General features: G+C 41.2%; 1 protein-coding gene across 4 annotated transcripts in view; it reads left to right on the forward strand.

Annotated features, from left to right (window-relative positions):
* FBXL17 (F-box and leucine rich repeat protein 17) overlaps positions 1–21,617 on the forward strand; it is a 743,798-nt gene that overhangs the window by 159,140 nt on the left and 563,041 nt on the right. For 3 of the 4 annotated variants that reach the window (XM_056537501.1, XM_056537500.1, XM_056537497.1), the window contains exon 5: positions 502–555. The exons of the other annotated variant lie outside the window; for it this stretch is intronic. In XM_056537501.1, coding sequence (XP_056393476.1) covers positions 502–555 — 54 coding nt within the window. The remainder of the gene's footprint in view (positions 1–501; positions 556–21,617) is intronic. 4 annotated transcript variants of the gene reach the window in all.

Here is a 21,617-nt window from a genome sequence, read left to right on the forward strand (position 1 = left end):
TGGATTTTGCCTCAGATTTGCCGATGCATTTTTAAGTAGAAATACACTAATACTTTAAACAAGGTATTCCAATTCCACTGTGGCAGATACATTTTGCTGCATGAAATCTTTAGCATCTTCTTTTCATGTGCTTGTGAATTTTCGATTTATCATCTTTGTTGCTTATGTAAATGTGTTAAATTTTCTACACAGAAATTCTGTGCAGCAAATGTATGACTGTACCCCTAAAGTACGGTAGTCTCTCTGCTCTCATGTGCATCATTAGCTGCTACAGAGGGTAGACCTGTTAAACCTTATTTCCTTCTTACTCGTGCTCTTTCTATAGAAACAAATAAATGTTTGTTTTATTTGTCTTTTTTAAACATAGTGACAAACATAGAATAGTTTTTTTTATTACGTTTTTTTGTGTTTAATTCAATAGATATTACTTTCTGCAGGAGCTGCATATGTAATCCAAAAATAATGATGCTTTTTCTATTGATCACAAGTTTTTTACACTAGGTAAAAAGAAGTCTAAAACATCAGTACACCTTTCACTCTTTTATCCTCATCAAGGTCAGTTAGACAGGTATTGATTGTTTTTATGATCTTTCCTCGTAGTCCTGTTTTAATTTAGTATGTGAGCAGTGTTTGTGCTAAAACTAAAAAAGTTACTTTATTTTGTGAATTCGGGTAGAAAAACAGACATGTGCACATCTACAATCTTGTATAATGATCTAATTGCTTCTCAGCATAATATCAAAAACTAACAGGTTGTTAGTATACATTTTTGATCAAAAAGTACAAGCCCACTCGCCACGTCAAGGCCACCTATCCAGAGTGGGTCCCTAACGTCCCTAGCATAAAATGGCGCAGCACCGGGCGGCGACCACCACCGCCGCGACACCAATGCCCACAGGGGGTAACGACCCACTGGCAGAGCGGCCCCAATGCCACTCAAACCAGTCTATGGGCCGCACCCCCCCCCCCCCCGCAGACACGGCGCCACGGCAGCTAGTTAGTTAGTTTTTGATATTATGCTGAGAAGCAATCAGATCATTATACAAGATTGTAGATGTGCACCATGTCTGTTTTTCTACCCGAATTCACACTGTTACTTTATTTTGCTCTCGTACAGGGGCCAGTTAAATTATTGTACATTACCATTTAAAATATATTATATTCTGTTTCCCTTACTGCTGGGCTTTCCCTGCACCAGAAGGATCTTCTATCATGCTGGCTCTGTTTGAGATCAAATTAGGTGTATTTGCTTATTCACTTATGGAATATCTACTGTAGGCACCATACTTGGAGTTGTATCAGGAACCATCACCTTACTTACCGTACTAGTTCTACACAATGAGATTGTATCTGTCTTAAGCAGATTTTTAATACACACATTAAAGGAGTACTCTGGTGCTCCGTCCTGCCCTGGCTGCATAAATAATTAAAATAAACCATCTCTCACCTTCCTGGGTCCCCGCAGAGCACCACTACAGCTGATCTGTCCTCCGGTCCATCTTCTTCATACTTCCGTGTGAACGAAGCGTCACATGGCGCTCAGCCTATTATGGGCCGAGACAGAACATCGCGGCGGCCGGCGATAGGCTGAGCACCATGTGACGCTTCATTCACACGGAAGTATGAAGATGATGGACTGGAGGACTGATCAGCTGTAGTGGCAGGAGGGAGCAGAAGTACTCTGCACCAGGGTACTCCTTTAACAAATGAGGACAATTAATAAGCAGCGCTGTTATAGTTATACATTTTTTGTCAGGGTTGATTCACAATTGGCAGATTGTATTGCAAGAATGTCTTTTCCATTCATCTGAATACAACTGAATTTTCAACCAAATTTGTCACATGCGTAGGTTCAGAACTATGACATTTTCTAACGCAATTCCATAGTCATTACGGAAATTCCAGTGCAGCATAATGCCATTGTTGTCGATAGGATAACGCGCCACAGTTTACATAACGGAATTTAAGCTGCAGAGCTTTCACCTCTGAAATTTTGCTCCCAAAAAATTATTGCACCCATTCTTTCGGGGGAATCCACACTGAATACATTGCCGTTTTCTGCCATGCGGTCCTACTTCCAATTGATTTAGTCGGTGCAGTTAACTTTCAGATTGGGAGAATCCATAATGTTGTTGCCACATTGCAGGATATTTTTTTCTGCACTTTGTGCGTGTGTTGGATGGGGGGGGGGGGGTTTATCAGTATGAGTTTGTGGCACAAGACATGAGAATTACTAGCCTGTCAATTCAGCACCTAAACTCTTTTCAGATCTGACCACATTCTGCTTACGATGTAGGTGAATGCGAAGTTTCATACCCCATTTCTATGCAATGAAAAATATACAGTGACCCCCCCCCCCCCCCCCCTCGACCTACGATGGCCCCGACATACGATCATTTCAACATACAATGGCCTCTGAGGCCATCGCATGTTGAAGGCAGCATCAACATATGATGCTTTTGTATGTCTGCGCCATCACATAAACGGCTATCCGGCAGCGCTGACTGCTTCAGCTGCCACCGGATAGCCGTTTACGGTGGTCCGCTGACGATCACTTACCTGTCCTCGGGGCGCCGGCGCGTAATCTTCAGGTTCCCCTGCATCGTCAGCGCTCTCCATCGTCGTCATCACATCGCTGTGCACGCCGTCCCGTCATCCAATAGGAGCGGCGTGCATAACGGCGTGATGGCGGCGACAAAGAGCGAAGATGCCGGGGAAGCAGAGGCCTTGCCGGAGCGTCGGGGACACCTCGGGGACGCGGCGACAGCGATGGACTGCGACATCCAGGGCAGCGGTGACGAGCGGTGACTGTCCGGAGCGGCGGGGACATGTGAGTACAACTTTCTCTACCAGTGGTCTTCAACCTGCGGACCTCCAGATGTTGCAAAACTACAACTCCCAGCACGCCCGGTCAGCCGTTGGCTGTCCGGGCATGCTGGGTGTTGTAGTTTTGCAACATCTGGAGGTCCGCAGGTTGTAGACCCCTGTCCTATACTTTACATTGCACGGAGCCCTCAACATACAATGGTTTCTACAAACGATGGTCCATTTGGAACAGATTACCATCGTATGTTGAGGGACCACTGTATTATGATGTTCTCATGTGGACCTACTGCCTTGAATTTTTGCTGTGAATTCATTATGGGGTTCATTCTGAAAATATGAACGTGGCCTTTTATTTCAAACACCTACTGAGATAATAAATCATTTTATGTTTTGCATATGTTTTTAGTGCCACCAGCCGATGAAACGTTTCCTTTTGTTGCCAAAGACTAGGGAAATACTCACTGGACTGTGGGGCCTGGTTGAGGAGTGTGAAATAGAGTAGCAGTGTTCTGAACAGTCCGGGAATACACGGCACAGAACAGGCAGTTTTTGAGCGAGTCAAAGCTTTGATAGGGCTACAATTTCCAAAGCTGAATATTTTGAAGCTTTGCTTCAAAATCTATGTAAAGTAATTGAAATAGCTATGTGCGCATTATATCTCTTCAATCTCCTGTCTGATAGATGACTCCTTGTGCCCAAGTACAGGGATAGAAGAATTACATGCAGAAATAGTCAGGTGAAAGGCAGCTATCTCCTCCGCGAAGGTGAGCAATGTTTTTACCACTGAAGCCTCTTACTAGAAAATTGAATGTTTTTTTCGAGATTGACAGGCTATGATTTTTAGATAAATGGACCTTGAAAGGGAAAACAATTCAAAGCACTCTCTTCCTTTCAGAAAGATAACATTTTTTCAGTCTTGTGTACAACTTGGTGCCTTAATATAGAAAATAAATTTTTGTGTACGATTAGGAGATGGATACATTAGTATATATAGAGAGAGAGGCTAAGCGTAGTAATATCTAACATGGAAGAAATCAGTGTATATAAATAAAATGAAGCTTTCAGAAATTATTCACAAAAGCATCAGAAGATTTACCTTTTGGCTTAAAACTTTTCCATTCATAGTACTTTGACTGCAATATAACTTAGAAGCCTGCAGTCTCATTTTGAAACAAAGCTCAATAGGCTTCAGAAAATTTACTCTATAATATTGATGGACCTGCTACAAATTCGCTGACAAGGCAGTTGAGTCGTTATACTTTATTAGCTGAATTGATTTTTTTTTTTTTTGTTTACTGTAGTTATTGACACCACTCTATTGTATGTTATATAAAGGATAAATTATAGTTATGCATAAGCTTTACAAACTTTTAGTCGCAGGTATGTGATGGTTATGTTCTGCCATTTGTTCATGCGCACATTGAAGTAAGGGGAGGCAAGAATAGGGTTTCTCAAATCTTTTATTATTCCATAGGAAATGATGGGATCAATATCGTATATTGCATTTGGGTGATTGCCTATGGCATTTATTGATTTATACTAAATACATGTGAAACTTTTTTTCTTTTCTTATTCTAGTAGTTAATAATGAAGCCATATTGTAATGTATAACTAAAGACTTTTTAATTTTTGCCTTCACCGAAACAGGTTGTATTATGGCTCTTAAAGGAATATTCTGGCTTTATTTTTTTTTTCTTTAGAAATAATACTCCGCTGCTGTTAAGACACCACCTTGCATTGCGAGTACATTATATAAAATAAAATGATACCATATTTTTCACCCTATAGGACGCACCGGCGTATAAGACGCACCCAATTTATAGGTGCAAAATCTAAAAAAATAAATATTTTGAACCCAATAGCTGTCCGGGCATGCTGGGAGTTTTAGTTTTGCAACATCTGGAGGTCCGCAGATTGAAGACCACTGCATAGGAGGTAATACTCACGTGTCCCCGCCGCTCCGGACCCGTCACCGCTTCCCTGGATGTCGCTCCATCGCTGTCGCCGTGTCCCCGTCGCTCCGGAACGTCTCTGCTGCCGGCTGGGTATCCTCACTCTCCGTCGCCGCCATCACGTTATTACGCTCGCCGACGCACGCACGTACGCGACGACGAGGAAGGAGAGCGCCGTCCATACAGGGGATCCCTGAACGGAGAAGAAACCGAGGAGGCAGGTAAGGTCCCTCCCGGTGTCCTGTAAGCACTAACCCGGCTATTCAGTCGGGCTGTTAGGGACCGCCGCGGTGAAATCGCGGTGGTCTCAAACAGCCCGACTGAACAGCCGGGTTAGTCTCACTTTAGTTTCAGACGCGGCGATCAGCTTTGATCGCCGCGTCTGAAGGGTTAATATAGGGCATCACCACGATCGGGGATGTCCTGTATTAGCCGCGGGTCCCGGCCGTTGATGGCCGCAGGGACCGCCGCGATAGGGGTGTATTCGCCGTATAAGACGCACCGACTTTTCCCCCCCAGTTTTGGGAAAGAAAAAGTGCGTCTTATACGGCGAAAAATACGGTAAATAAAGTTGAATCCCTGAAATGCCCCTCAAATAACTAATGGCCACATTTAACTGGTTTGGCAAACGAGCCAGTTAACATAATTGAACTTAACATAATTGGTTTACTATAAACAAGACAGTCGGCATATTACTATATCTCATTCAATGCGTTGTCCAGCAGTAAAACTGGAAAGTTTTTGTTTCAGAGAAACCATGCCACCCTTGTCCATGGACAGTGTCTGGTGTATAAGAAAGCAGAATCTTTTTCTATTATTTTCTTATAGTCAACTTCTTTAAAGTGTACCCGTCAGATCACTCAAAAAAACAAAACTGTTATATGTTGCGCAGTATCTCATCCTCATCATGTACATGTACTTTGTATGTGTCTGGGACCTACATTTCTCTCAGAATTAGCTTTATTTCTGAAATACCTTAATTTTATCTACCAGAAGCAGGGGGGGCGGGTACTCACTGTGATAACCACTCCCCATCCTCCCCCTCCCTCTCCTCAGTCCAGTGCTTCCCAACCAGGGTGCCTCCAGCTGTTGCAAAACTACAGCTCCCAGCATGCCCACACATCATTTGGCTGTGCAGGCATGCTGGGAGTTTTAGTTTTGAAACAGCTAGAGGATATGATTGTAGTCCCCCTTTATTACACACACACTGGGTTCATATATTCTTACACATACACATTAGAGAGACACACTGATATACACACACACATATATATATATATATATATATATATATATATATCCACACACACACATACATGCATGCTTGGACACTTACTTTTTCATCTGCAATGCATGTTTCTGCCTCTCTCATTGATGTCTGCTATGTGAGAGCCGGCAGCAGTCTTCCTGCCCCTCCCCCTCCCCTTCTCTTCACATGAGTCTCTGCAGTGTGTACAGCCCCTCACCCCACCAAAACGTCCCAGAGTCCAGGACGAAGCAGTGTTCACAGAAGCACTGAATGCATTCCAGGAGGCAGAGGGGGCAGTGGTTTGACTGGCTTTTTCAGTATGAAATACTGAAAATTTTCTAATGAAAGCAATTGCAAAACCTATTGTTTTTGAATGCTTTATAACATATCAAAAGTTTTTATATCTGACAGTGCCTATTTAAAGGACATCAGTAGTGCAATATAACTTATCCCCTATCCGAAGTTATAGGTCGCGGGGGGGGGTCCGAGCGCTGTGGCCCCCGGGATCTCCTGGACGGGGCCGCAGCAGTATTCTGGAAAGGTGGATGTTCCGTCCCCGCATGACGCGATGGGCGACACGCCCCCTCCATGTGCCCCATAGAGATACATGGAGGGGGTGTGTCTGCCGCGGCTCTCTGCTGGGGACGTAACTTCATTTCCTGCACACTGCCGTGTTCCAGGAGATCTCGGGGGGGGGGGGGGGGGGGGGGGCAGTGCTCAGACCCCCCGCGAACTATAACTTATCCCCTATGCTTTGGATTGGGGATAAATTATTTTGCACTGGAATACTCCTTTCATTTGGTTATGTACATTCTAAAATTTGTTTCCTATTGCAGCAGGTTATAAATCTGTAACCATTATCAAACAGTGCTTTTTCAGTTTTACTATGTTCTCTTATTTGTATATATTTTTTTTTTTAAGAAAGTTTTATTTCGTGGCGTGTCTAAAAAAAAAAAAGTACTTATGGACACAAGCAAAATTTATTTGGATGTAGAAAAACAAGTGAACAGGCATAAACTGAACAGCCTTTGTATTTTTATTATTTATTGTTTGGAAAGAATATATCTCTTTTTCCCTTTATCCAATTATTATATTGATCTTGTGGTTTTAAGCTGGTGTTCCGCCAATGTGTCCAGTCATCTGTATGGTCAGTCTAAGTCATGCCCAGATATGTGTTTATGATTTGTGTTGATCTCCTTCGTTTATTATTAGTTCTTTTCTATGTCTTGTTTTATTGATTTAGCTTATTTTGAATATGGCTGTGTGCAGTAAGGGCTTGGGGATAAAACAATGCTGTCTACATGATTGGATGAAGTGCACTGACATCAATAGTTTTTGCTATCCTCAAATATATTTAATTAAATCCTTGACGGGAGCCATTTTTCCAGATGATAGAAGAGCTTGCTCTCAGCCTAGGGCATCACGTTTTTACGTCTGTGTAACAAATGAACACAATCCTGTGCATAATAACACGAAAAGCAAAACATTTGTAATTCACATTAACTTAATGAAGTTGTGATTAAGTACTCGATTATCATCTTCATTAATTAAACAACTATATTCCGCTTGTTGGTTGATCTGGGTATTAAAGACCTGCAATGTTTCTATGCTTTTGTCCATTGTGAACATATAAAATAGAAATGTTAACCTGAAAAAAATCTCCATGTTTAGGGTCACCTCTTGCCCATAGAGATTGTTCTTTTGTTTGCTAGAACCAATTAAGGTAATATATTTTACTTCATTAAAAATTTTTTTACATTTTTTCATCTTTTATCGCCGCCATTGAAACAGGATGTAATTTGTATGTCAGAACTGACAGGCATTGTTGATGGTGTTGGATGTTTATCAGCCTGCTTTAAGGCCTGCACACCCATGATATGGTGTGGCAATGGGTTGTGTGTTTCCCCTGTAAGAGCAGACCAAAAACTGCATCACAAAACATATAATTTATAAAACATATGCATACAAAACATAATAATCTATCATATAAAATCATTACCGATTTACTTTACCTTGATGCCTTTGTTGCTAATGTCAATATAGGGATATGTCGGCACTTCTGTGGAATCTCCGGTGGTGCACGTGGTAGGGTATGGACACAAGCAAAAGAAAGATAATACCCAGCACTCACCAGTAGTGCACAGTAAAGATTTATTATGCCATAGTGTAGCACAAGAACGTGTTTCGGCATGGTAGCCTTCCTCAGCTGTCTGCCTAGCCTGGTAAGCGCTGGGTATCATCTTTTTCTTTTACCTATTGCTGTTAATGTCAACTGCAACTAATGGTTCTTAAAACTACATGTGGGTGGATGTATATACCTTTCATTGCATTAGTTAAATAGTAAATGGAAGTGATTGACAAAAAAATAGGTTAAATTCAGTGTTGGAACAGATAAAGGTAATCTTGTTTTCTTCCTTTTTGTGTTTTGTTAAAGAAATATACTTTAGGAACATTGATCGCTGCCAGGAGTGTTTGCAAGGCTTAGCTTACACCATCACCTTACTTTTGGTATGCCAAATTCTGTGCCCAACCATAAAGTACAAAATAATTAGGCCATTGTCACATGTGCATTAGAGGCTTTCTGCAAAACTGCACAGTTTTCATTAGTTCAGAGTGGAAACACTGTGCACAGTGCTATTATTTCTTTGAAACCGATGGTGACCAGAGGGGACACCTATTATCAGTGGGGAATGTTGACGGTCGGTGGTATCGATCATAAAACATTCCGAATAACAAATCTGAGTGCGGTTCCCAACTGGAGCCCAGCAGGAGAAAACAGAGCTTGGAATGGCGCTTGCTGGCACTTGACAATCGTCGAACCCATAGGTGATTATAATAAATACACTGCTCCAAAAAAATAAAGGGAACACTAATAGAACACATCCTAGCTCTGAATGAATGAACTAATCGTATGAAGTACTTTAGTCTTGAATTTGTTGACAACAAAATCACACAAAAATTATCAATGGAAATCAAATTTATCAACCCATGGAGGTCTGGATATAGAGGCACACTCTAAAACGAAGTGGAAAACCACACTACAGGCTGATCCAGCTTTGATGTAATATCCTTAAAACAAGTCAAAATGAGGCTCAGTAGTGTGTATGGCCTCCACGTGCCTGTATGACCTCCCTGCAATGCCTGGGCATGCTCCTGATGAGGTCGACAGTCTGTGGTGCAACATGGCATTGGTGGATGGAGCGAGACATGATGTCCCAGATTTGCTCAATCGGATTCAGGTCTGGGGAACAGGCGTGCCAGTCCATAGCATTAATACCTTCCTCTTGCAGGAACTGCTGACACACTCGAGCCACATGAGGTCTAACATTGTCTTGCATTAGGAGGAACCCAGGGCCAACCGCACCAGCATATGGTCTCACAAGGGGTCTGAGGATCTCATCTCGATACCTAATGGCAGTCAGGCTACCTCTGGCAAGCACATGAAGGGCTGTGTGCCCCCCCCCCCCAAAGAAATGCCACCCCACCCCATTATTTACCCACTGCCAAACCGGTCTTGCTGGAGGATGTTGCAGGCAGCCTAACCTTCTGCACTGCATCTCCAGACTCTGTCACATGTTCTCACTGTGAACCTGCTTTAATGTGTGAAGAGCACAGGGCGCCAGTGGCGAGTTTGCCAATCTTGGTGTTCTCTGTCAAATGTCCTGCATGGTGTTGGGCTGTAAGCACAACCCCCACCTGTGGATGTCGGGCCCTCATACAACCCTCATGGAGTCTGTTTGTAACCTATTGAGTGGACACATGCACATCTGTGGCCTGCTGGAGGTCATTTTGCAGGGCTCTGGCAGTGCTCCTCCTTCTCCTCCTTGCACAAAGGCGGGGTTGCGGTCTTGCTGCTGGGTTGTTGCTCTCCTACGGCCTCCTCCACGTCTCTTGATGTCTCCTGGTAGCGCCTCCAATACTCTGGACACTACGCTGACAGACACAGCAAACCTTTTTGCCACAGCTTTCATTGATGTGCCATCCTGGATGAGCTGCACTACCTGAGCCACTTGTTTAGGTTGTAGACTCAGTCTCATGCTACCACTAGATTGTATATTCATAGAAAATAAACTCAACCAATGAGGCAAAGATAATATAAAATATAACTTTTACTAAATTAATATAAAATTGGACAAAGACAGTGGAATACACTCTATATTATACACTAAACAAAACTAATAAATGCATAGACCTCAGCAGTTCAGTGAAAGCAATAATAGCATAAATATTATCACTTGGTAATGACCAAATGGCCGACCATAGGGAGGAAAAGGGATACAGGTGAGTAACGTACACTATGAATGTCCCTGCCTATTCTATATACCCTTACCCTAACTATTGTAAGTGTGGATGGGGAAAGGGTATATAGTAGCGACTATCAAATAAACATCAAAATCGTGATTCCATGTACAAATTTCTCATACTTCATATACCTACGCGTTTCTCCCATATTGTTCATATGGGTTCATCAGGGTTTGAAGGAGAAATTATGAACATATTAAAAATAGTAAAATAAGGTGTGCTTGAGGTAAGATAATTGACAATGATAGTAAATTTAGAAAGATAAATGTTGTCGGTCACCGTCAAAAGGTCATGGTCAGTCATCAGTATTTACAGAAATAAAGATGTGAATCATGATAATCTACAATAGTGGGGGATATTGATATATAATTGACAACCAGTTGGATGATGTAAAACTATTACAGAAAAACCCAATAGCATATTGATTTCAACCCTTGAGAGGTGACTAGATATCATAGGCGTATATACAAATATGATGATGACCTTCTCAATTGGGTATCAAGTATAAAGTTGATGGTTAAACTGGAGTCAATGGAATGATAACTGCCCTACAAATAGAAATCTTTATAGTCCTGAGATTATAGGACCCAAATTTGGACTGAAGTTAATGATAGAAAAAATGACCCCCTTGAGTTCACTGGATGGCTGTGCAGCAGTCTTAAATGTTCTCCAGCAGATAAATTTAGATATAATGTATGGTCCCTTTAATGGTCCAACTGATATGGAAAATAGCTGATGATTGGAACCAGCAGTATGAGGACTGTAGGCAGGCACATGAGGTGACCGGCATAACTATAACCCTCAGCATGTCCAAAATCTGTCTGAGCATGCTAGGAGTTGTAGTTTTGCAACAGCTGGAGGCACAATATTTGGGAAAACCCTGCCATGGGGACTACTACTTGCAATGTTGGATTGCAGACAGTGATAAATGCTATAGGAGCCTATAGTGCAGCACTAATCAGTGTTATCTGTGCTACATTACTACAGGCTGCTAAGGCTGCCTGCATTAATGGAGCAATGATCAGACAGGACAAAGGGAGATGGGGAACCGCCGCTCATCATCTCAACTGATAGGGACCCCGCGAGTTTTTCCGTGGGTGTCCAGATCAGCTCCACTGGGCTACCGAAGTTTTTGCCATTTTAGACGCTGCAATCAACTTTGATTGGGGCATCTAAAGGGTTACTGCCGAACATCACCCGGATCGGTGATGTCCGGCATTGGCCAGCTGATCTAGACCCATCTAGTTTTGCCGCGGATGTCCCGATCTGCTTAACTGAGCTACCAGGTATTGTCTAAATGGTTCATCCCGGACATCACCAGGATCGGTGATGTCCGGCATTAGGCAGTATGAAGCGAGCTCAGCTCCAGAGCTTGCTTCATACACCCACTGCACAGCTGCGCCGTATACATGCCAGTTGTGGAGGGGTTAATTAACCTTCTCCCAGCGCTCGGAACAGCTGGGAGGAAAGACAGTGGGCACGCATTGGAGGGCCCAGACCGTGCCAGGAGAGCACTGCATACAGCCACCGGAGCCCAACTCCGCTCCCGTGTTGCCTGATGGCCGGCTCCTGTGCGGGCGTCCAGCCCCCTCTGGCTTGTGGTTCACTGTCTTTCCTCCCAGCTAGATAAGCACAAAATTGTTAAATCGAAAACTGCAGTTATCACAATTCGATTGCAGTTGCAATATATCGTGCAGCCCTACTGTAGAGCATCTCTTTTTATCGAAGAACACAGATGAAGAATGATGTATGAGAATTTCCCCTAGGAGTGATTACTATGGGAAACTCCATTTTTCTTTGTTTTCCTCTGTATAGCTTTATATTGTTTAAAACAAAATCTAAAATATATATAACTTTTTTTGTTTTAGAAATGTGTGCTTTTATATTGTTGCTTAGTTTTATCTTTATTTTTTTCCCTTAATCTTTGGCCCAGTTGTCTCCAGACCAGTTGAAAATGTTCTTATACAGAAACATTCACAATAAAAGCATTTCTATTCCCTAGAAATATTGTCCTTTGTTTTGACAGTACAGTAACAAAGACAAGCGTTCCCTTTGCTGTCTGGCTGGCACAGCTGTAGCCCCTGAACTGCTATAGTCAGTTAGTCTTCTAATTAAAAACCAGGATTACATTAATAGGAGAATTGCACATCGATGGCCAGTGTTTGGGTCACATCCTCCTTCAGGCAATTTATTTCAGGTTGTGAAATGTCTCTCATTTTGGTGCTAATGCTTCTTTAAACTTCTTATGCAGGAGCCATGGAGTATATATGGAAATAAGATGCATATTATTGTCTTTTAGCTTTATTTTAATGTGTTAGCTGACGCTTACCCAAAAGTGTAAATTTACACAGATAATCAGTTTTAAAAAGCTGCTTTCATGCAAGCGTAAATACGGGTTACATTTATTTCATAAGGGTGACATGTTTTATTGCGTTTCTTTAATAGCTTCCTTATATGACAGTCGGAAATCATGATCATAAGCAGTTGGAGATGGATTTAACATTGTTCACAAACAATAAAAGAGCAAAGACACAAATAATAAAAAGCCTGTAATTAAAAGCTACATTAAGGAAAGTTGTGTGTGTAACTCCTCCGGTGTCTTGTAGATTGCCTCTTTTTTCTTTTTTTTTACTCTACTGAATGTGCGCACAGAGAGTGGACAATTACAGTGGATCATAGAACAATTCTTCCCTGCTGAGTTGTCGTTATTACTTTAGCAAAACCCATGTTGTCTCGGCTTTTTTTCTGTTCCTTTTAAATGGTAACTAATTTTAGTGGTTTCTTAATTACAACAAATGTATGTTTGTAGCAGAATAAGTTATGCAAGCTAATAATGTAGAGGTAAAAAATGATTACAGGTTATACAAAAGTTAATGCTTGGACACTGCCATCACTAAAGGAAAGTTAATGTTTGTATTGAAATTGAAAAGTTTGTGTTCTCTAGTATGACAGCTAAATTAATACATTTCTTGTCGGTAAAATTGTTTTTGTATACCTGCCATGTTGACATAATGGCCCCACATCTAAAAAGTCTTGAGTAAACATTAGGTGCTGACAACTGTAAAGGTCCCCATGCACTTTGGGTAAGAGTCAGCCAAACCCGCCGACTTAGTGTCAGGCCAACTCACTGTGAGGGTAGAGAAGATTTGAACTTGTTGGATTTCAGCTGCCCTAACTTGTTTTGTGGGGTTTAAGAGAAATGTTTGCTTTGCTAAATGTTCATATGCATGTAGAGATAGGGAGAGAGAGCTGTTGGCTGAAAGTTCCTCTAACAGCCATGGAAGGTGTATGGCTTTCTTTACTCGACATCTTTCGCATGGACGAAATCATTTCACCACAGATACCACTACTAGTAAAAAGTTAGCTCATAAGGCCCCATAAACACCACATGTTGTTTTCTGTTGAAAGTTACTATTGCTGTTATTATTTTTTTTTTTATTTTAGAAGAAAAGAGCCTGCATCATTTCTTGTGTCTTGTTGCATCTTGTTTATCGGTAATTTTGCCCCAACAAAAAAAGTACATTTTAACCGGAGGCAAAAAATGCAACAAAAAGTTGGCCTAATAAGGATATACAGTACAGTTCTTAATCAATTACACAGCTTTTGTGATAAGGGCAGGTGATATCCTTAGTCAGTGGCTCTCAAGTCTGCGATGACACCATTCACTAAACACCACCACCATTTAAAAAAAAATCCTTCTTCTGCAGACATCTCATTTTTGCTAATTCACTAGCAGTCAGCTGTTCATGTCTGTGATGTCCCAGATACAATGACGATTCAAACTTGTATTAAAAAGTCTGCTAGCTCACATATCACTTGTCACTTCCCTCTGTAAGAACGCTCCAACACAATGATAGAATCAGACTACGGAATTTTCGCTTTGAAATTTCCGGCAGAAATTTTGCTTACTATAATGCATAGTGTAGTGAATGGTTTTCCGTTCACAAATTCACACTTCGGAATTTGTGAAGCGAAAAATCCGCTAGAAAATTTCCGCCTGAAGAGAGGGGTTGCTCTTTCTTCAGGCGGAAATCCTAGCGGAACACATAGCAGTCTATAGGAGACTTCAGTGTCCGCGCGGTCCTAGTGCCGACTAATTCAGTCGCGCAGGCGGAACTCGGAATCTCCGGGCGGAAATTTTCTGCCCGGAGATTCCGTAGTCTGAACCTAGCCTTAGTGCTTAGGCTGCTGTGATCACAGCACAAACTTGCTAGTTCTTTCTACAGAGAGACAGCTTGCAATTCTTTTTGGAAACCATATTCTATGATTTTGCACTTACAACATTAGGGAATAATTAAAGGGGTACTCCGCCCCTAGACATCTTATCCCCTATCCAAAGCCCCCCTCCCATAGACTTGTATTGAGGGGGCGGGCCATGACATCACGAGGGGCGGAGCCGTGATGTAACTATGCTCCAGCCCCTGTATTGCCCATCATTACGCGCAGAGCGAACTCTCTCTGTGCAGTAATGATAGCACGGTGCCGCAGCGGCGATCCCGGGGGTCCCCAGCAGTGGGACTCTGGCGATCTGACATCTTATCCCCTATCCTTTGGATAGGGGATAAGATGTCTAGGGGCGGAGTACCCCTTTAAAAACTTTCTAATTGAACACTAAAAGCTTTAACTCTTTCCTCACTAACTCTTAGCCTATGGTATGACAATGCCAACCAGAGCTGCAAAAGGGACATCACATCGGCGCTCAGCCAATCACTGGATCGAACCGAATCGATGTCCCAATTGAGCCATTGATCAGCGGAGCAGCACAGTCAGTTACCTCATCTGCAGATTGTAGCATCTGCAGCTCAGTTAAAACTAATTGCACTGGCGTCAGACTGGGTGCCTTTAGATTGGAGGCTACGAGGGCGCAAGGAAGGTTTATTAGACAGTCTGGGCACATTAGTTAAATAACATTTTTTACTGGACAACCCTATTAATGGGCCACTGTAATCCAAGTCTTCTATTCTGCCCACTTATTTAAATAAATGGAGTGTTCAACCTGGGAGCACATGACCTTGTTAATTTTGGCTTTCGTGAAAGTAATCCAACTAATAGAAGATACATTAGTAAGCAGTTTAAAGCTGCACCAGTATGAATAACTTTAAAAATCTGACACATTCTTGAAAGTTTTTGGTTATTTTCCTTCAAAATCTTAAGCAGGCATCTTGTATTATAAACTAAATAGCAAAAGTTATCAAAATCATCCTCTTGAAATATCAGGAGAGTAAAAGAGTAAATTTGTCCAACCCCAAAAAAAAAAAAAAAACACTATCATTAAATACCCTAGGGTTCTCTGAGCACACACCTTTTTAACAGTTTCTTTATACTCCCTCCTGTTCCAGAGATATGAAGGTTTATTGTTTGTCTGACAATTCAGGGAATCAATCATATGGGCGTGGACATAATTTTAATAATGATGGTGAATATCAGCAGATGGGTAGGATTGTGTAGTTAAGGGGTGTGTATTTAGCATGCCCCTCAATGTACAACATTCATACCCCCTAACTGTATAATCCTGCCCATCTTCTGATGACCCCTCCCATTGTTAAATTTACACCTATATGACTGATTCCCTGAATTGTCAGACAAACTATAAACCCACATATCTTAGAAATGGAACAACATATTAAGAAACTGTAAAACAAAATCAGGGCACCGTAAGCGTTTAATGACAACGTCTCAATTTTTGGGAGTTGGCCATACGTCCTTTAAAAAAATCTCATTATAGATTTGTGAATAATTTAATCTTATCATAGTAGAATTAGAGAAATGTTATGTGAAAGTGTTTCTCATTGTTACACTGCACAAAATTCCCATCAAACCACTTTTTTTTTTTTTTTTTTTTTTCCTAAACCATAGCTCTCAAAAGTAGGGCCTGGGGCAATACAGTGTTTAGAGATCACATTTTTACATATTCAGCTCATTAAAGATTTACACACAATGTAGTCTCATTTTGCCTTTTACAATCCACATTTTGACCATCAGCTGGAGTATTTTTTCTGTTCTATTTTATCATTTGAAATTGAAGCAGGGGACACTCACAGTCTCATCATTTGTATAGTTGCCCATTCCTAAAGTGTGTCTGCTTGGTTTTATTAGCTCAGAACTTGTTTTCATTGTTTCTTTAGAAGTATTCAGCAGTGTGGAGGAGCAGTGTCAGGAGGCCATCAGTAACAGCGCTTGAATAAGTCTGAATTGATCATTTCTGCAGGATTAGTTCAACACACGGTATACGCCCCAAGAGTGTAAATATGCATTTACTTTCATGTATTAAATTATGTAACTGTTAATTGCTGCCAGAGCATCCTACAAAAACTTCTTTGCTGAGCCAGAATACAATCATAATTAGTAATTGAAGGTTATGAAGGGCAGGCTGCACACAAATTAAAATGGGATGTAGCAAAAAAAAAAAAAAAAAAAAAAAAAAAAAATATATATATATATATATATATATATATATATATATAAAGAATGTAATTGCAAATCTAAGTGCGGTGAAAGGTTTCTCCAGCAGTGTAACAATTAACAATTCTTGATCAAATAGTATTTTTCATAAATAATTACAAATAACTAATGAGAATAGTGTTTTGGGAAAACATGCCACCCAGGTTAGGTAAAGTAGTAGCACACATGACGCTAATTTTTTTAATGGAACAATTCCATTCTTTTCTGTAAACTCAGAAGATTGTGGTCCACATCGAATATAAAATTAAGTATAGACCATACAGAGCTTTGTAGCAAAGCATCATAGTCCTTTTGGGGAAAAACCTTTTGTTTTTACAACCATTTTATGGGGTCTGCAGTTTAAAATCAACAGCATTTATGCATTGTAGTTTGCTTGGAAATTTCAAATTGGGCTGCTTAATTTATAATCCAAATTAAATGATTGTGTTTTAAATACAACCTTTTATCTTTTACAAAAAATGTATGTTACTCAGTCCCTGATCGTGTAAGTATAATTTTTATGTGTGTCGCACCTATATTTCTTTCGCTAATACTTTCTTTCTGTTGCTTACTTGGTTTTTCATCCTGGTACTCGGGGGGGGTCGCGTGTGTCCATCTTTTGCACTCACTCTGCATGACTCTTCTTCCTTCCTGAGGCTCCTGTGCTGGGTATCTTCTGACAATCATTGCAGGCTGCTCTGTAACCCCTTCCTCTCTGTTTTCAAGCTGCATTCTGATAGGACAGGAGTCAGTGCAGAGAAGTGCTAGTTCCACCCTCACTTAATGAACTTTTTCCCTGCCTGTGCTTCTCTTGGACAAATATGATGCTACAGCCGGACAGGTTCTGGATGGCATGGGGACTCCTAGTGGTCTATTTTTTAAAAGACATAATTTCTTTAAAAAAAACAAAACATTTTCTTATTAAATATATTAGAAAGTTTAAACGGATACTCCACCCCAGACATCTTATCCCCTATCAAAAGGGCATAAGATGTGTGATTGCGGGAGTCCCGCTGCTGGGGACCCCCAAGATCTCTGCTGCGGCTCCCCGCCGTCATCACTACAGAGTACACTAGCTCTGTGCGTGATGACAGGGCGATGCAGGGGACGGAGCATCATGACATCACGGCTCCGACCCCGTGACTTCATGTCCCGCCCACTCAATACAAGTCTAATGGAGGGGGCGTGGCAATCATTACACCCCCTCCCATAGACTTGTATTAAGGGGGCAGAGTGTGGCCTCGCGGGGCGGGGCCGTGATGTCACGTGCTCCGTCCCCTGCAGCGCCCCGTCATCACACACAGAGCCATTGTGCTTTGTAGTGATGACGGCAGGGTGCCACTGCAGAGATCGCAGGGGATAAGATGTCTGGGGCAGAGTACCCCTTTTAATGTTTTGCCAAGATGTACAACATATAAAAGTTTTTTTACTCTGATCGTGCCCATTTAAGGCTATGCTTTCACTGTAAAAATTCATTTAGTTTTTTTAATTACAGCTTTAAAATCTTTTGCAAATACTTTCCTATAGCATTGCAGAAAAATCTGCTCATTTTGACTGTAAAGTTTGATTTACACAAAAGAAAATACTTGGAAGTCAATAGGGAAAATCTGTGATTTAATCCCCAGCATTTATGGAACCTACAGTGGGGCAAAAAAAGTATTTAGTCAGCCACCAATTGTGCAAGTCCTTCCACTTAAAAAGGGAGAGAGGCCTGTAATTTTTGTCATAGGTATACCTCAACTATGAGAGACCTAATAAGAAAAAAAAATTCATAAAATCACATTGTCTGATTTTTAAAGAATTTATTTGCAAATTATGGTGGAAAATAAGTATGTGGTCACCTACAAACAAGCAAGATTTCTGGCTCTCACAGACCTGTAACTTCTTTAACGGTCTCCTCTGTCCTCCACTCGTTACCTGTATTAATGTCACCTGTTAGAACTTAGCAGTATAAAAGACACCTGTCAACAACCTCTAGTCACACTCCAAACTCCACTGTGGCCAAGACCAAAGAGCTGTCAAAGGACACCAGAAACAAAATTGTAGACCTGCCTACGCCAGTTCATGTCCGGGCCCGTCTGAAATTAGCTTGAGAGCATTTGGATGATCTAGAAGAGGATTGGGAGAATGTCATATGAAACCAAAGTAGTACAACTCGTTGTGTTTGGAGGAGAAAGAATGCTGAGTGGCATCCAAAGAACACCATACCTACTGTGAAGCATGGGGGTGGAAACATCATGCTTTGGGGCTGTTTTTCTACTAAGGGACCAGGTTGACTGATCCGTGTAAAGGAAAGAATGAATGGGGCCATGTATCTCGAGATTTTGAGTGAAAACCTCCTTCCATCAGCAAGGACATTGAAGATGATATGTGGCTGGGTCTGTCAGCATGACCATGATCCCAAACACACTGCCCGGACAATGAAGGAGTGGCTTTGTAAGAAGCATTTCAAGGTCCTGGAGTGGCCTAGCCAGTCTCCAGATTTCAACCCCATAGAAAACCTTTGGACGGAGTTGAAAGTCTGTGTTGCTCAGCAACAGCCCCAAAACATCACTGCTTTAGAGGAGATCTGCATGGAGGAATGGGCCAAAATACCAGCAACAGTGTGTGAAAACCTTGTGAAGACGTACAGAGAACGTTTGACCTCTGTCATTGCCGACAGAGGGTATAAAACAAAGTATTGAAATGAACTTTTGTTATTGACCAAATACTTATTTTCCACTATAATTTGCAAATAAATTCTTTAAAAATCAGACAGAAATGTGATTTAATGGATTTTTTTTCTCATGTCTCTTAGTTGAGCTATGCTTATGATGAAAATTACAGGCCTCTTTCATCTTTTTAAGTGGAAGAACTTGCACAATTGGTGGCTGACTAAATACCCTTTTTCCCCACTGTATATAAACATGTTGCATGTTTAAAATCCACTCTGCAGACAGTGATCTCCTGAAGCCTTTGTAGTGAATGGGACAGTTAGGGAGGGACCCGAGTACTGTTGTCTCTCAATTAGATGATCAAAACAGCAGCAAATAAATATTGCTATATAGTACCATTTGCCATAATTATCTAGGGTAGTTAATGAGTTTATAGCAAAATGACTGGGGTATAGAGCAGAGAAGGAATTGATGTCTGTATCCCTGGTGGTCTGGGGCAGTGAGAAGGTTTCTGCAGTCAAGTACAGAGAAGGGGTTTGATGTCTGTGTCCTGTGTACTGGTCCCTCCAGCCTCCAGTTTACCCTTTAGCTCGTAGGCTGAGACTAGAATGGTCAAACCTTCTTCTTCTCACAGTCGGCTATGCATTGCCCCATCTGCCCGTGCCATCTGTGTTATGCAGGCAGCTTTTTATACACTGCTCCCCATGCTACCATTGTCTTCTTTACAGATTGCTTCCATGGTTCTGCATCTCTCTGATAGACTATTTCCATGGGTGCCATCTTACTTAGACTGTTCCACATGCTACCTGTACTGACTCACAGACAAATCCCACCTTGACAAAGACTTCAGGACTCCCTCTCTTACTTTCTTTGGTACAGGCCCTAGCGGCAAGCAAAACACTACTCATCTTCTCGTTTTCACCCTGCACTCCTGCATAGAGGCGATAGAGAGGACTGTTAAACATGATTGGTAGAGTACTTCACCGGCGCACTGCCTGATCATTAGCATCAGATATTCTGTTTGTGGGGATGTTGTTTACATTCTTTGTGTGTATTGCTTAGCAAAAACCCGAGAGCCAGCATAGTAACCACTATCTATGTATCCTAATGTTGTGTTAACCTTATTAATTTGGGTAGCCACACATAGTACTAGAAACTGGAGATTGCAAGTCAGATGTAACTATAAATGGGCAACATTAATCATTTCTTATATCTCATTGTAAAAAAGCCTTGTGTTCATTGCATATAATTGGAATACCAAATTAATATGAACAGATTTATTTACATGTATCATATTGACATGAAAATTATTTAACTATTAGAATTAAATCTTGTAATGTGGTGTCTACACTGAGTGGTGTTTTTTTATGCTGTAAATCACATTATAAGCATTGGTTTTGGTTGTGCTCTGTTTTTCCTACCTAAATTGACTTTAGTACATGAAATAACAAATTATATGTGTTTTTTTGGCTCATTTTTTCTGTACCTGTTCCGTCTATCTGTAATGATTCCACAGATAAGCATCCTCCTCACACGTATCATGCGTATGCAGTTCGATCACAGGTAGCTCAGGAAAGGTCAACCCATGTTGAATATTCTACAGAGATATAGAAGTAGAGGATCAGAGTTAGCAGTGCGTGCCCTGAAGAAAGCTCAGCATATATAAAAGAGTGGAAGCTGGGGACCTCTCTGCTTGCATTAGGAGAATACAAAAATGTCACAATTACAAGCAGTTCACACTTCTATATAATGAGCTGCCTCCAGAGGTAATGTCAGCACCTCCAAACACTACAGTTTTTCACTCTAGAACTGACATTTCGCTTCTCAGTTTAGATGAGAAAGTCAAGTTGTATTTATATTTTCCGGAAGATTCCATTGTCCCTGGCTTTCAGCGAGGTAATAATGTATATTTGATATGTTATTTTCTGAACTTCTGAGTTTACTTATAGAGATACAATTGCTGACATTCAAATATTTTAATCAAGAGATTCTATCCTGGAAATGTCATCTATATATATATATATATATATATATATATATATATAGGTATAATAGAAGGCAACTGCAGCACACCAACTTAAAGTGCAAGGAAGTGATTTATTCCAGAAAATACAGGCAACGTTTCTGTGGCCTCACACCACCATTTTCAAGCCATGGTGTGAGGCCACAGAAACGTTGCCTGTATTTTCTGGA

Source organism: Hyla sarda, chromosome 1, assembly GCF_029499605.1.
Source record: "Hyla sarda isolate aHylSar1 chromosome 1, aHylSar1.hap1, whole genome shotgun sequence".
Taxonomy (NCBI): Eukaryota; Metazoa; Chordata; class Amphibia; order Anura; family Hylidae; genus Hyla; species Hyla sarda.